This window comes from Monodelphis domestica, chromosome 2 (genome assembly GCF_027887165.1).
Source record: "Monodelphis domestica isolate mMonDom1 chromosome 2, mMonDom1.pri, whole genome shotgun sequence".
NCBI classification, from domain to species: Eukaryota; Metazoa; Chordata; class Mammalia; order Didelphimorphia; family Didelphidae; genus Monodelphis; species Monodelphis domestica.
Window position 1 is genome coordinate 449,277,228 of NC_077228.1, and position 15,591 is coordinate 449,292,818.

A 15,591-nucleotide genomic window follows, 5' to 3' on the forward strand; every position below is an offset into this window, starting at 1 on the left:
ATTGTGAATGGAAAAATAAGGGATAGAATCAGATATTGGCCAAGTTTGTTTTTTTTCACTTTCATTTGTGTGAGAATTTTGAATATAAATGCCAGGACATAAAGCATTTGATCCAATCAAAAAAAAATAATTTCGTGAGCAAGTTTCAACAATTGAACTATATAACAATTATAAATAAACCTGTTAAATTTTTCTGGACAATGCCAGAATTTGGATTTTTTTAAAAATATATCTTCTTGACAGCAACTAAATGGTATTTGTAGCATTTCTAACACATGGTAGATTCCATCCATTCACTATACTTCTCAGTAATCCTACACCCAAGTACATGTTTTGATGTTGCCTGTCTTCTGTGCTGTTCCTGTAAGTTTGCTATTAAAATATATTAAGCTAAAATATAAAATAAAAACTTCCTACTTCTTGGAACCAAGAAATAAGCAAACTGTAAAATCTGAAGATGTAGTAATAGATTGTGCTTCAAATATACATTCAGTCATTGGTCACAGGGGTTTATTATTGTATTCTTACTTGATTTCCTCTGGCTCTGCTTTGTTGCTGGTCAAATTTTACACTTTCTTTTTTCACAGTTGCTATGACAGATTAAACTCTGAGAGAACACGTAAAATGCCACAGCTGTCTAGCTACTGTACTCAGTTGTGGGTATCTTACTTTAAGAATGACATGCCAGATCAAGATTGGTTTGAAAAAGGGGAAAAAAAAAACTATAGAAATATAGATATATTGACTGCAGAAGGCTGCCAGTGGACAGGATAATTTGTCTTCAACTATCTGAAGAGTTAAATATAGTCTTGTTTGTTCAGGACCCAGTGGGCAGAAACAGCAACAAATGGGTAGAATATGGAAGGAGGGAAGAAAAGTTAGGCTTAAAGGAAAAGCTTCTTAATAAATTAAAGCTGTTCAAAAGGAAAATGGGCAGCCTCAGTAGTGATCTCTTTCCTCTTTGGAGATCTTCAGAGAAAGACTCAATGACTACTTGTCTAGGCTCATCATAAAAGAGGATGTCAGGTTCCGGCTGATACCTAGAGCCAATGAACTTGCTTCCGACTTTTGAGATTCTGTCATCTGGCTTTGCTGCAAACATTGATGAGGAAAAGGAAGGGTCTGGGACAGGTGAAAATTTTCTACCTTCTACTGTGTATCTCTGGGATTGCCAAAATGAAAAGTCAAGAACAGCCAAAGGGTTCTTCTCCAAGTAACAACCCCAATTTTTTATTTGCTGTTTGGCATAGCACCCCTAAAACTACAGCAGCAGTGACAACTGGAGATAGGCAAACCCATGTTGTTTTTGCCAGGAGATGGGGTATAAAGCACACAAAAGGGCTCTTTGTCTTTCCATTGTTGTTCATTGAACAGGACAAGCAACAGTGAACTCTCTAAATTAATTCTGAGAGAATCTACTCAGCTCCAAAATCTAGGAAAATAAAGGAACACCAATGTTGTCATTTTAAATCCAGTGCCCCTCCTAAGTAAGGGAGTTCTGAAGACAAGTCCCTGAAGACAAGTTGTAGGCAAGCTATGGGAAGATCATGTCTAATCATTTAATGTCCTGAAGACACATAACCAACATGAACCACTTGCTTCAGATCAAGGAATGAATTTCAAAATGCCCTCTTGAGAGGCAAGACTAAAGACATGTAGACTAAAGGATTGAGTATAAAGATAAAATGTTTGGTCCCTATACATATGGTCTTTTGTACTCACTTGGATGAAAATACAGAAAACAAAATAAGCATTTTCAAAAAATTCCTAACTCCTTCCCATTAATAAACATAGCAATTTGGATACAACATTCACAATTTGCTGGAAATAGACAAGTGCCAACCAGGAGAGAGATTAAACAGGAAAAAAATGAACATAGACAAAAGCCTCAACAGACCATCTGTGGTTTTAAGTTTAGAAGTTCTTTTGGAATCTAGAATTAATTCAATAAAGGTTCTCCTTCCTTCCTTCCTTCCTTGCTTCCTTCCTTCCTCTTTACCTCTTCTTCTCCTTTCCCTCTCTCTTTTTTAAGTGGCAGGGAACAAAATATTGGTCAAATTTGAGCTAAAGAAGAATCATTTTAATCTTCTTCCCTACCTGAAAAGAATATAATACATAGACACACAAAACCTGGAAAAAATATAGTCAAATACACATACACACATATACAAAACCTGGAAAAATATAGAATACACACACACACACACACATACACACATATATACTATCCCCCACAAATGTTTTAGATAGAATTGTGCCTAACAAGTACAGCTGAGAAAGAAACTGACAAAATTAAATTACTGTTTCTTAATATGAAGGGCTGAAAAGAACAATTTGTCAGAAGTACATCTAGGTACTAGGATTTAGTCAAACACCAAGAATGTAGTAAGAATCTTCTACATGGCAGGCACTATGCTGAAACTACAAAAAAAAAAAAGTCCATAGCCCCAAGGAGCTTATTCATACATAGAACAATGAAATCCAACTGTGCCTTTTAAAAAATCTTAATATTTCTATATTTTAAGTACATGGAATATTTAAATTAAGTTTCCTCAAATATATTGAAATCTGTATGAACATAATTGAAACTTTTTTCAATGTTACATGCTTTGAAAGTCAATTAGAAAAATAATTTGAAGTCATCTGAATGATCAAAATAATGAATTAGTATACTGGTTTCAAATGAGTTGAGAAAATGATTTTTTTTATTAAAGAGTTAAAACCTTTTTCTTCTTATTAGTTCTACACTAGCATACAATTCTTATCTATATTTCATGACACTACTAAATGCTACCTAGCTTAACAAAAATCCCTAACACATTTTGGCAACCCAAACACTAGTTAAGAAATGAAAATAAACAATGAACCTCAAATAACCGAGACAATTACCCATTCCTGGAGGAGAGGATGAGACTAATGAAAAACAATGAGGCAGTGATACTAATGAAGAACAAAAATTTAGATTACTCAATACTGACGCATTTACTGTCAGTTTAAATCTCAAAATATGAAAGAATTTATTAAATAACATAAAAATATTATTGGCAAACCCTTTGCTGGCTTACCAAATATTCTCAGGATTTTCTGTCATAAATGTGTTATCAGTAGCAGAGTTCATTCTGGGACATCACAGCACAATTCAATCAGTAGTTTAGGGGAGTGGAGAAGAACAGTTTTAGGGAGTGGGGAGTACAACGGTTTAGGATTTAATTATTATGGTTGGAAGGGAAAAATAAATTAATTAGAAACGGAATCTAAAATATTATTTCTAAGGATCTAAAACAGCACATTTCTAATTAATTTATTCATAATCGCTGTCATTTATATAATTCTTCAAGGTCTCCAAAGTACTTTACATACATTATCTTACTTAAGCTTGAAAATGATCCTTTGAGATAGTTATGTAGTTTTTTTATTATCTCTTTTTTACAGTTAAAGTAGGCTGAGTCAGGGCAGCTTGATGGATTTCTTACCTGAAGTCAAAAAGCTTCATCTTTCTGAATTCAAACCTGATCTCAGAAATTTACTAACTATATAACCCTGAGTAAATAATTTAATTGTTTGCCTCAGTTTCATCATCTGTAAAACAAGTTGGGAAAGGAAAACCACACCAGTATCTTTGCCAAAAAAATTGTGTCAAGAAGAGTAAGACATGATTGAAAAATGCCTGAACAACAGACTGAGGATCAGAGAGGCCAAGTGACTTACTGAGGATCACAAAAGTACAAAGTGTCAGAAATGGGATTCAAGCACAGGTTTTTCCAGATTCTGAATTTAACATTCCTTCCTTTTACCACAGAAGGATCAGCACAAAGTCCCCTTCCTCCTTTGAGTTCTGAGGAGGTTACATCAACACCTCTGTGTGTGTGTGTGTGTGTGTGTGTATGTGTGTGTATACTTATATACATATTAGACATTGAATATATGTGAGTGTATGGAAAGTGTATGAAGTATAGAAGAAAGTGCTGGATCTAGAATCTGAGGTCCTGTATTCAATACTAACAGCTTGCATTTATATAGCAATTTCAGGTTTCCAATGAGCTTTTCAAATATTTCATTTTATCCTTACAAAACTATTATTTCCAGATGAGGATGATGAGGATGAGGAAACTGAGTAAGGGAGAGGTTACAGATGAGGAAACTGAGTAAGGGAGAGGTTAAGTGTCTTGCCTAGTGCTACACTATCAGTAAGGATCTGAGGTAGAATATGATTTCAGGACCAATGCTTTATTCACAGTTCCATCTAACTGTTCCATTTCTGACATACCAAGGAGATCATGGACAAATCAATTAATCTTGCTGGGACTTTATTTTTCAGTGAAATTCATTCCACAAATATTTATTAAACAACTTGAATTATGCCCCTAGAAGAAGAGATACAAAGACAACAATGCCCTGGTCTTAGAGGAGCTTATATTTGGATAGAAAAACAACCTGAACATAGGTAAGCACCAAGTAGATTTAGGAGGGAAGGCATTAGCAGTCCTGGTGTTTAGTAGGTAAATAAGAGGCTTGGACTAGTGACCTCTAAAGTTCCTTCCACTTCAAAATCTATGATCTTTTTTCTGAAGTAATAAGCCATTCCTTAATTATGACCAATTTTGCACCCATTCTAGTGTCTTTAACAATAATTTGCTTTTTTTGACATCTGTCTCATTCTAAAACCAGCTATTATTGAATTTTTTGTAAACTGCAGTTTGACTGGACATGATTTTATATTCATTATAATTCTCAAAAATCTAAAATTCTAATAAATTTTTGTACTGATCATAGATATGTTAGATAAATCTAGATGATGTCATAATAATATTCCTTTCTTGGACTATGGATGTCAAGTAATTATCACAAAACTGGATCTTTTTCTTCCACAAAATTTCTTGTCTTCTCTGTTTTTATTTTTAACTTTTGCAATTTATTATAAAATAATGTTTGAAAAATCAGATCATTACAACACATAAATTGAGTAAGTGCTTCACTGTGACAAACAGGGCTCAGGAAAATTGGTGGCATTTACCTACATTTAGCATTAATAAATCAATTGAAATTACTTGGAGCTAAAGAGCTTGTGACCTCTTTAGATGATGAAAAAAGAATAGAAACAGAATCTTTCTACTTTTATAATAATCCAAGGAAAAATTTCAGCCCCCCTCCCAATTTTCCAATGAACATCTAAGGTATTATGAGTAGAGGTAAAGACCTAGGAAGTATATATAATGGTGAGACCTTCCTCCTGCACTCCTAAAACTCTAGATCTTCCCCTGAAATGGCTATTGGCAGCGCAGGTACTGACTGTCCAATATTTTACAATCTTCTAGCATCAAATGGTTAGCCCTCATCACCTTTCTCCACATTTTTTCCTCCCTTCTCTTCTCATTTTTTCAGTTAAATGTATTTTTAAAAACCAATTCTTTTTATTTATCAACATACTTTTCCCCCAACCAGCTTTTGTCAGTGAATTTCCCATATTCTAGAAGTGTTTTTTGAAGGAAAAGGGAAATTCGTAAGTATAGCTCAAAAAACAAGAAATAGAAAGCCTACACACTGAGCCATGCTTTCTGTTTATAGACAAAGAAATAAATGGCATGGGTTTCTACTTTGCACTCAGAGTAAAAAAACCTCCTTAGAAGCAGGATAGTATGGTGAATAGAGTACTAAGCTAGAATTCAAAAAGAACAGAGTTCAAATTCTTTTTACCGGACTAATTAGTTTGTGACTGTGGTCTGGACCTCAGTTTTTTCAACTGTAAGATGAAGGTACTAGACCCTATCACCTCTAAAATCTCTTCCAGCTCCAAATCTTGGATCCTATAATCCTCTGACCCATATGTTAGATTCTGTCTGCCAACTTTGTTATAAGAAAAGTAAATAAATTCGCACTGCTCTCTGTAGGGCATTTTTTTTTCTGCCTTGTACATTTAGTGAAAGGAATGAACATTACACTGTAAAGAAGTTCTCACTCACTTACTTTTCCCCTCTTCTACCCCCTAAACTTCTGAAACTTGTAGCAATAGATTAGCACCTGTAACAGGAACAATTCACTTGTGCACTTTTCTGGGACAAGACTAGAGGTAAGGGTTACAGGAACTAAGCAATGTATCACAGCTGTAATTTACTGGCCAATGGACAGCTAACAGACAAAACAAATCCAAGATGTCCAAGAGGGTGCCTGGCTGACTTGAAATCCAGCAAAGGAAAGTCCTTTAACAAGAAACTGCCCTTTAGCAAGCAATCTGTTTCTACTGAAAGCAGCTACAAGCTTTTTCCAGCATCCCCTAGTTAGATTATTTAGCCAGTGCCTTGGTTCTTCCAATGGTGGAGTAAAATTCCCTAAAAGGTCCATTGATTTCCCTTAGAAGCTGTATACCAAACGCTATCCCAGCAAAGTGCTTACCTTCAAGTATATATTTGGGGGAAAAAAAAGAAAAAGAAAAGGAAACCTGAAATGGAAAAGTCAGTGGACTCCAAAGCATTGGTAAACTCCTGAAGGAGCTTCTTGCATGAGATCAGCAAGCCATTTAACCCAATAGGGAAGTTTCCCTAATCGGTAAACATGAGATGTCATTCCCCCAGAAAAGGCCAAGCTGCAAAATCGAAGGGCCCCAAGAGAAGGATGGTTGAAATCAAGGGGGGGGGGGTGGAATCCTTGGGAAAATAACAGACTTCTGCAAAGACAAATGTTCTCCCTGTCCTAAGCTTTTCCTTCAGTAGTAGTCTAATGTGTAGTTTCTGGAACTGGGGGGAAGGGGGTCACGTAGGGCAACATCTCTTTCACACTGGAATCCATTCACCCCCTGCTAACCCATTCCCCAATTTCTTTGTCCAACTTTGGATTTACTTTTCTGACACTTATCAAAACCTTCTCTTTTCTCTAACCTTGGAGCCTTCTCCCCAAGGCACCTCCTTAGTTCTTGGAGACGTTCCACTTTTTCCCTTGACTTTTAAGGTGATTTCCCAGTTGAGTACCCTTTTCTGCCAGTTCCCCAACTCTGCCTCGTCCCCAGTCCCATGCCTACTTGCGGGATAAAAAGCACCTGATGAAGGAAGATGCCAGCTGGGAGAAGGTGTAAATCCAACAGTTTGTCTGCAGATTGTCTTCCTTGTCCCCAGGGCATGAAGATTACAGTTTTGGACTTATTTTCTATTGAGAACCTGGATGCCAATTAATACCCTACATTTAACAGAAAAGAATTCTGGAATGGGAGCCAGAGACCAGAGCATACATCTCAGAAGGGAGTACAGAGACCGTGAAACTTCAATTTTCTCTGAGGTCCCGAAAGTGCCAGGTGCAGCAAACACTTGTTTCCTCTCCGGCAACAAGAGTTTCTAATAAAGTCACAGGCACCCGACGCTGGTTGGAGCGGCAGCAACCATAATTAAATCAAAAAACTGCAAAAACTAAATATGCATTTGTTTGGGAATTGACTGAAGAACTCTCCAGCAACATGCTAATTAGTGCTCTTTGCAGCATGCCCAGGGAGGGGGTCAAGGCAGCATGGCGCCCGTAACTTGTTCTCCTCTACTAACGGAGAAGCCACCAAGCTCCCCTCAACCTAATCCCTTCCCCACCCCGCAGTCCCCCGGCTTCTAAAGTGAATAAAACACCTTTGACTTTGGACAAGTCCGTCCCAAGCCTAGAAAAGGAAAAATGGGCTTTCTGTTCTGAGCTTAATCAGAGTAACTTGAGGGGTAAATGCCAGGTAGACTTAGAAAAAACTCTGGGACCTCAACACAGGGATTGGACAGTATTTTTTTTTCCTCGACAAATCACCTACAGTTCTCCCGCCTCTCTCAGAGGCATTCATATACAGTACACACGCGCATACACACGCGCGCGCTTAAAAAAAAATAACCCTTTTCGACACACTCATGAAGCCCACTTCACGCACACTCCATCTATTTTCCTACTCTCATCTCCTCTCCAAAAAAGCACACTGGATTAGAAAACACCACCACCCTCACACTGCCTCTTTGCGAAAATGCACTTTGGAAAAAGCCCACCCCTCTAAACTGCACAATCGCATGAACTACCTCCAGCTACATTCCTCCAATCCTCAACTTCCACTACAATACAACCCCCCTCTCCTCGCCATCCTCACAAGAATTAGGAAGATGGGGGGTTGGGGTAAAACGAATAAAGAAAATATAAAAACACTTACTCGAGTTCAGGAAACACTCTGTAAACCTTCTAAAGCAGCTAGCATTATTAGAAGGTCCATCTTCCATGTCTGACCCTAGTGACAAGGGGGAGGAGGCAGCGAAGGAAAAGAAGGAGCCTCTGGGCTGCTGCTGCTGCTGCTGAATTTTGCTGCTGCTGCTGCTGCTGCTGCTGCTGTAACCACCGCCGCCGCCTCCGACCCCACAGCCGGCGCGGGCTGCCCCTGCAGCTCCTAGGAAATTGTAGGACCACAGGCTGCAGGCGGCTGAGGAAAGGAGGAACCGAGGCAGCTGCTGTTGCGGCTGCTGCAGCCGGGGACCGGCGGAGGCTGGGAGCAGCAAACCCTGGAAAGAAGGAGGAGAGAAAAACAGCCGCCACCTCCTGCTGCTGCTGCTGCTGCTGCTGCTGCTGCTGCTGCTACTGCTGCTGCTACTGCTGCTGCTGTTGCTGTTGCTGTTGCTGTTGCTGTTGCTGCTGTTGCTGCTGCTGCAGCTGCTAATGCCGCCGCTGCTGATGCCACTGCTGTTGCTACTACTACTGCTCGGATGGACGATCAAGGGAGCTGTTTCTTCTCCTCTTCTTCCTCCTCCTCCAACATCTCCTCCTCCACCTCCTCCTCCTCCACCTCCTCCTCCTGCTCTTTCTGCTGCGGCTTCCCTTCCTTGGAGACCCGCTGGGAGGTGAAAGCAAGATGAGGAGGGGAGAAGAGGAGGAAGAGGAGGGGGAGGTGGGGGCGGTAAGAAGTAAAAGGAAGATGGAGAAGAGGAGGGGAAAGGGGAGGAGGAAGAGGGAACGGAGAAAGGAACTGGGGGGACAACCCCGCCGCTGCCTCGAGCGCCGCAGGAAGAGAAGCAAGCGCCGGCGCCACCGGGGCCCGGGCGGTCTGTGCCCCGGGCGGCGCGGGCCAGGAGCGAGGGGAAGCCGCGGGCGTTCCCAGCCTTCGGAGCGCAGAAGCCGTCCCCACCCTGGCCACCGCTGCCGAGATCCCAGTGCTCTTGGTGGTGGCCGGATCTGGGCTTTTTTCCGTCTGCAGACCGTGGGGCCTGGGGGCGGGATAAAAGCGGCTTCTCGGGGTTGGACATGACCCTCCTCCCTTTTTCGCGGTAGTTTGAGGCAGGACGTTTGCTAGAGACGCCGCGAGGTGGGGGAACGAAGAGCCAGGGACGCAGCCAGGCGCCTTTCTCCGTCTACTCTCCCCTCCCCGCTAGGAGATTTTCAGGCTAACCACAGCGAAAGGTTGGGGGAATGAGGGAAGGGGTCCTTTTCCTTGTCTCCTGGTTTCGGTTCCCCGCCCTGTAAAATCTTCACATTTTCATCCCCTCTCTAGGTGGAAGGGGACATGGTGATGTCTGTCAGGGTTGGTCCAGCAGTGCCTCCCAAATGGAACAAGGACTCGTCTTCCTCTCCAATTGTGGAGGTTGGGGGAGGGGGGGAAGTATACCTATGGGTTCTGTCTGTGTGTTTTCTATGCTCTCTGATGTATATGTTGCTCGATGGATGCTCAAAAGCAGCGGATAAAATCACTGCAGTGCCTCCCATGGACGCTCCGGCAGCAGCCAGAAAACGCCCACTGGCGGAGCTATTGCTTCTCAAGCTACCTCCTCCCTTCTCATTATACGTACCCAAAGCACACTCACCGAGACAGAGAGAGAGAACAGAAAGAGTAGAAAGACAATTAGAAGGGGGGGGGGGGGGGGGACAAAGAGAGGGAGATAAAGGAAAAAAGGGAAGAGAAGCAGGCCAAGTCATAGAACTGATGAGTATACTTGGGGGCAGTAGACAAATGCAGGGAAGGGGGCCACACAGATGCTGGATCTTTTCTGAATTTTGAACTAGACAGATGTGCTGCAACTCCAGTTGTGAGCTGCTGAACAGCATCCTCCCTCCTTACCTACCGTTTGTTTCCACTTAACTTTAACCTAGGAATGAGAACAACGAGAGCAGGCAATACTTGTCATTCCGGTGGAATGAAAAGCTTTGTAGGACATCTTGTGATTAAAAGATACTCACAAGTACAGTAGACTTTTTTTTTCAGGTCCTAAATGTTTAAAGAAATTATTCACATTTCGCTCATTTTCTTTAAAACCCAACTTAAAATTATTTGCTTAAGCTTAGTGGCTCTTCCCATCTTACCTCTGTGGATTAAAAACCGAAATGACGAACTCATTGGACATATAAAATCAAAACAAAGTCAAGGGGTCTTTATGGCACCAATGACTAAGAAAACGGAGCTAAAGCTAGCTTTTTGCCCGCCTCTTCTAACCTGGCAACGAAACCAAACTGACTGCGAAAAGAATGACACGCTTCGGTAGGTTGCCGCATAGAAAGTTTAGAACGCACAGAAAGTTTAGATCCTAGAGTTTGCGACGGTTTGGTAGAAAACCTCGAGACGGACAGGTAATAACGTTCAGTATTTTACTAAGGATGGATAAGACTTGGAAAGATGTGAGATTGAACAGACTTGTCCCCTAAACTAGGTCTAGGGCAGACCTTTGTGGCATTTGCTTGGCTGAGATTAGCTCACCTTCAATTCAGCTGGAATACTCACACCCAAGGCAGTTTGAAGGACAAACTGGTCACAAAAAGTATTCCATGAACACGAAGTTAAGTTTCCCGACTGACAAACGGTTTCCCCTGGCCCGGATCTAAACTTGCTTTTTTCCAATTCTCCGATGTTTTCATTTTGAGGAATGATACAGCCTGCTAATCTGCGTGTCCTTTTTACCCACTCACAAGAGTTGAAATTTTTATTTCTGCATCTACTCTAAACGGCTGGTGTTTGAAATCCTGTCTTAATGCTAGTCTTTCCATGGATGATCCGGTGGCGTGGTTTCCTTTCTTGCCTTCTCAGCGGTCCTTAGATTTATGATTTAACGGATGTCAATAATATCGGTCGTGAGATCAAAATTCTCAAACCCTCCCAGAAAGAAAATAGTCCCAATGACCTTTTACCTTACAGGGAGGGCATTTTACAGTGACATTTACAATTTTTTTCTGAGAAGGAAAAACTAGTACCTATCAGGAAATGGTCCCTTCCCTACCCCCCTCCGGGCTTTTCCTCCAGCGCTGGGCGTCCCAGGATAAACATATTTTTCGAATTGTTCTCTTTAAATGATTCTGATGGTTGAGAATACTACCCTGAAGTTTCTCTGGAGCCTGGAGCTGGGCAGGAACTATATCCAGCGGTGTCTGAAAAAGGTGAGAGCCACAATATTCTGGAAATCTGTACTTCTCAAAGTGGTCTCTTCCTCTCCTTTATATTAAAAGTGGCTTTCAAACATCTTTCAAAGAACCTGAGGCCAAAAGGGCGGTTTCCAGTTGGAGGAAGATACACATCCAAATTGAATGTAAACCAGATTTCTTTTTAACCTAAGGTGGGACAAAAGAGTACATATTTGCTCTACCCTATGCTGGAGATCTTAAATAAATTAATTAGCAAGGTTTCATATCTTAATTAACCCTTTATTCGAATCCCACGAATGACAATAACTTGTCTTTCTTTTCTCCAAATGGACCGGTTTTTCAGCCGATTCAAAAGTGACCATAGGGAATGACAAAGGCAAACAATTCTGGGAACAGTTTTAATGACCCTCAGCAAGATTTTGTTAAACCTTTTGCCTACTGTTAGAAACCAAATTTCTTTGTGTATACTAGATGGAGGATTGGGTGGGAAATAAAATCAGGGCTTGCTTACGAGATATTAATCACACGGACATAAAGGTGTGCTTTTTTTACTCACCCCGATGAGTCCCGGTGTTGCAACACCCTCCGAATGTTTTCTCCTGGGCCCACTGCTTTTCTTTTGATTTTTCTATAGTGATATATAACATCAAGAAAGGAGAAAAAGTTTTGTCACTAACACATTGATAGCTCCAAAACAAAGTTACATTATTAAGCTAGACCGTCATCAAAAGAGAATAAAGTGGCAATTACTATGCAAGACTTCTTAGAAGAAACCGTTCCTGGAAAGGAACACATCAAAATACTGTGAGCTCACACTTAAGTTTGAGGTGAGTGTTCACAGATAACCTATTAAATTTACACTTGTACCTTAGGGTTCAAAGTACTTCCTTCTATATTATAGCATACAACTTCGTTCTTCACACCCAATCCTGTGAGATAGGTAGGATTTAAGAGTGAATATTTGCATTTTAGAGCTACATTCTGACTTCAAAGACATAGGAAAATTTTTCAAGGGAAATTTTCTACTAAGTTTCAGTGGTCATTCAAAAGAAATGGTTTATATTCTATCATAGTCATTTGAGAAAATATCTTGGCCTACATCACAAAATTTAAAACCAAAAGAATTCTAAGAGGTTTGTGAATACCAAATTATTTTCTCATCTTTCTTCTCCAACCTCCCCCACAGATGTCTGATATTACATACATACACTCACACAATCAAAGAATAAAGTTATTTTTTCATCATAACAGAAGCCCCTAGACTAACCATATGGCATAGAAGCCATAACTAGAGATTGATCTCTAGTAGAAAATAGGACTTAATTTTTTAAGGCCAAGGTAAGCATAAGTTTATAACACTCTGAATACTAAACACTGTTCTGTATTTTGCTAGTTTTTTATATCTAGTACTAATAAAATTTGAGTAAATGTTTTAAGTTTTGTATAATAGTTTATAAATGGAAGGAACCATTTATTGGCTACTTTTAAAGTCACTATGCCCAAAATCCTTAAGGGTTAAATAAGACTAGACATCTAAATATTTTTTCTTTGAATTCATGGAAACTTTTTAATTTAAGTAAAATGTCCTCTATGTTTCATGAATACATCAAGCCCACCACAGTTTGCCCCTAAAAGAGATTCACCAACTACCTTCTTTGTTAACTTACCAATATTTTATGAACTATTTAATAAGTATGCAATCCACAGAATGATGGTATCTTTTACACATTTTCAAGAATACAATGGTTATACAATTCATCCATCAGAATTATTTTAATGGCTTTGTTCCTTCTTGTAATTGATAGTAATCTCTCCCTGACCCCCATACAGTAAAAATAAGATGTACAAAAGGTCAGATGATGAATTGTCTATTACTAAAGATAAAGACTTTTTTATGTCCCTTTAAAAAATGTATGACCTATGTTTAAAAGATATCTATGATGAAGAATTTGTTGGTACATTTACATCTTTATTTGATATTCAGTAAAAACAAGATATTCAGATGTCAAATTCTACAACTTGATAAAGGAATGAACTATCATCTGCCTGTGTAGTACCAAAGGCAGCTAGCTTTATGAGAATGCACTTTTATTTAGCATTTTGATTTTTGCAAAGCACTTTAGAGATACTATTTCGTTTGATCTTCCCAATAATTCTTGGAGAGAGGTGTGGTTATCCCCATTTTATGGGTGAGGAGACTGAGATTGACAGAGGTTAAGTGACTAGCAGTGGGCAGCTGATAAATGTCAGAGGTAGCATTCCAACCCAGCTCCTGGATTATTCCAAGTGCATTCAAGTCTATACCCAAATTTCAAAGATGAATTACCACATTACTATCATTTTCTACACAGCTTCCTCATTTTGTGGAACTGTGGATAGAGCAATGGGCTTGGACTCAGGAGAGCCTAAAATCAAATTATGCCTCTGATTCTTATTAACTCTTTGAGTAAACCACTTAAACTTTATGTATCTCAGGTGCAATTTCTTAGGACTTACTAGGGCATAGCATTCCCATGCTGGGAGTTCCCCAACTGAAGAAGCCACACAGCTCATTTAGGCACAAACTTCTGTTTTCAAAGAGAATGGTCATTAATTAGTGCCAGTCTTTATCCTCCAGTGCCTTCCCCTAAACCACTTAATCTGTTCATACCTGGCTACAAGATGATTTCTCCACAGGCCACACTTTCTTCAAATAGCCCCATACCAATTCAATAACCTCTTTGTCCAGTATCTTTTTAGCAAGTACCAATTTCACCTGTACTGAAGAATATGTCTATGTTGACACGTTTCTTTGTAACTATCTACATGTTATTTCATGTACAGTGCTACCAAACCCACTATAAATTCCTCAAGGTATGATACTATGCCTTCTGAAACTGCCTCCTCTTACCACAGCTACAGTTCATATTGATTTACAATTGATAAATTATTTGTAATTAGCTACCTAACCATAAAAAATAGGAAATCTTGAGCACCATCTATATTTTAGATACCTACAAATCTCCAGTGTTGTTTTTATTATATTTTAGTGATCTTGTTTATATCACTCAAATTTATTTTCCCCTGTATGGTTTCCCCCTCCTAAACAGTCATCCTCTATATGTAATTTTTTTTTCTTTTAACTGGTCATTCTCTTTCATTGAAAGGGAATATATGGGGATAAATCATCTACATATTAATAGGGGATAAGAAACAAATGTCTTCTCATAACCCTGATGTTTTTAAGGGCCACAAAGAAAGGTAAAAATGATGAAGGATGAAGGAAGCTTTTTACTATTTTAATGACTTTTTTTAGTAAACAAAAACGGGAGGTGAGAGAAACATAAAGAAATAACTATTGCATGATAGAAGGACAGAAGATGAAGACTAGATAATCAAAAAGGAAGAAGGGTAGGGAAGAAATAGGCATCCCATCTCACTTGCATATGAATTGGTTTGAGGGAGATTGAGCACCATTAAGGGTAGACATTTCAGAAAACTTAGAAGGAAATAAAAGGGGACAGAAATGAAGGAAGGGCAGAGAGGGATCTAAGAAGGATGAAAGAATAAAAAGGGTTTGTTTTTTTCTCTGGGTTTTTTCCTATGTCTCCAGAACTCTTCCTCCTCAACTCCATTGATAGACATCCCTGGATTTCCTTTAAGTCTTGATGAAAAAATCTTTTACAGAAAGTCTTTCCCAACCCTTCTTAATTCCAGTGCCTTCTTTGAGTGAATTATTTCTTATTTATCTTGTTTGTATATATTTTTTTGCATATTGTCTCTCTCATTCTATTGTAAACTCCTTGAAAGCAGGGTCTTTTGCTCTAGCACTTAGAACAGTTCCTGGCATATCATAGGCACTCAATAAATTATTTATTTGTCATAGATAAAAGAGACTCAAATTTTGGAGAGAATGTAAAGGAAGGATCAAAAGGAAAAGAAGAAAAAGTAAAAACCTGAGATGGGTTGGGGTAGTGCCAGGGAAAGAAAAGAACTGCAACAAAGAAGTTAATTTCAGGAATATTATGGATTGAAAATGAAAATCAGATGGCTAGTGTTTTCTTATTCAAACACAACAACAAACATTGGAAAGACTGGCAGGGAGGAGTGGGATATTACAAAGCCATTATTACTGAGGAAGGAAACATTGTTTAAAATATCACTAAACAAATAAAAACAACTTTTCACAACCCCAATATTCCTAGATATTTTTGCATTATATAAATTTAATTTATTTCACTGATTCCAAATAAGGTATATTTGAAATAATCTTTC

The 15,591-nt window shown here is 39.2% G+C and overlaps 1 protein-coding gene across 3 annotated transcripts in view; it reads right to left on the bottom strand.

Annotated features, from left to right (window-relative positions):
* The window catches only part of PDE10A (phosphodiesterase 10A), a 466,245-nt gene extending 455,965 nt beyond the window's left edge, over positions 1-10,280 (bottom strand). For 2 of the 3 annotated variants that reach the window (XM_003340456.4, XM_056814385.1), the window contains exon 1: positions 8,156-10,280. In XM_003340456.4, the coding sequence (XP_003340504.2) occupies positions 8,156-9,236 (1,081 nt within the window). In that variant the 5' untranslated portion in view covers positions 9,237-10,280. The remainder of the gene's footprint in view (positions 1-8,155) is intronic. The other variant, XM_016429717.2, reaches the window with a different exon arrangement.
* Positions 10,281-15,591: the final 5,311 nt, after the last annotated feature.